Source organism: Colletotrichum lupini, chromosome 4 (genome assembly GCF_023278565.1).
Source record: "Colletotrichum lupini chromosome 4, complete sequence".
In the NCBI taxonomy this organism is placed as follows: Eukaryota; Fungi; Ascomycota; class Sordariomycetes; order Glomerellales; family Glomerellaceae; genus Colletotrichum; species Colletotrichum lupini.
In genome coordinates this window covers 4342501-4343820 of record NC_064677.1, presented here as the reverse complement: position 1 = coordinate 4343820, position 1320 = coordinate 4342501, and the positions used below count along the sequence as shown (strand labels likewise).

At 28.4% G+C, this 1320-nt stretch overlaps 1 protein-coding gene across 1 annotated transcript; it reads left to right on the top strand.

The window, feature by feature from the left end:
• Positions 1–314: 314 nt before the first annotated feature.
• On the top strand, positions 315–614 carry CLUP02_08408 (uncharacterized protein; the record flags this gene model as incomplete). The annotated part of the gene is made up of 1 exon (XM_049287398.1): positions 315–614. A coding segment is annotated over one exon (300 nt), but the record flags the coding sequence as incomplete, so codon positions are not given.
• Between the last annotated feature and the right edge of the window lie 706 nt (positions 615–1320).

Below are 1320 nucleotides of genomic sequence, written 5' to 3'. Positions count from 1 at the left end.
ATATAAAACTAACCGGTTTAAAATACTACTATTCTAAATAAGAACTAATATTTAAAAGACCTCCTTATCTCTCTTAGACTTTACTTCTTTTTTTAGGGTATATCCTAATACTTCTTAAGTTACTAAAATTATTAATATTAGCTCTTTATATAACTATATTTTTAATTTTATTTTAATAAAACGCCGCGAGGGCTACGACTTCTTTATTAAGTTTATTAAATCTATTCGGGCCGAGATTAATACTAAGCGGCCTAAAGTAATTATTACTAATTTCGAGAATATAATAAGGTTAATAATAATAAAGGTCTAGTCTAATACCTAGCTTTAGTTCTATATTTTTTATATTAATTAGAACGTTAGCCTTAACGTTAAGTATAAATAAAAGGGCCCCGGCGGGCTTATTAATAAGCTTAACGTTAATTATAATAAAGAGGCCGTTAAAAATAACGCTATTTAGAACCTTAATAATAGGGCCTAGGCTAATAAGACCCTTAGCCTCGGCTAGTAGCCTTAGGAGATTCCTTATATACTTACTAGCTTTTATTAACTATAAGCTTACGTTATATATATTAATACTAAGGACGACTTTAACACTACTTAGGACCGCTTATTAATAGAGTTTATTAACTAGGACTTATTTTTAAAATATATTATAAATACCTACCTCCCCCTATAATATTAATAAGCTAACTACTTTATTTCTTAATACGAAAACTTTAGTATTAAGACTAATAGTCCTATTAAGACTACTTATAAAGACTTAAAGTTATATATTATTAACGGTAACTCCGACTTATATACTATTACTTAGGTAATTAAAGAGATATTACGTAATAAGGCCCGTACTTATAGAGAGAGAGTAGTAATAATAAAGTCTCGTACTTATTATAAATACCTCTACCGTAACTAGCTTAGAACTATTTCTAAAAAGGTTAGCTTAAAAGTACTAGAGCTAATAAGTACTTAGTACTAAAGAGCCCTTCTCTTATTACTAACTAATTAAATTCCTCGCCCTCCCGATCTACTACCGTACTTTAGTAGTTTTACGAACTAATACCGGCTCCCGTATAATTATAAGCTACTCGATTTTATAAAACATAAGAAGCTACTTACGAAGATATATATCTACCCTTATTAATAATTACGTTAGCTATTAATAAGTTTATCTTATTAATTTATAAATTATACTAATTTTATTACTAAACTAGAACGTTAGAAATACCCTACTTAATATTAAAGACCCTGCCGTTATTACTACTCTATATAAGCGCTTAAAAATAAGAATATTACTTATTACGGTACCCTATTAACTCCCCCCTC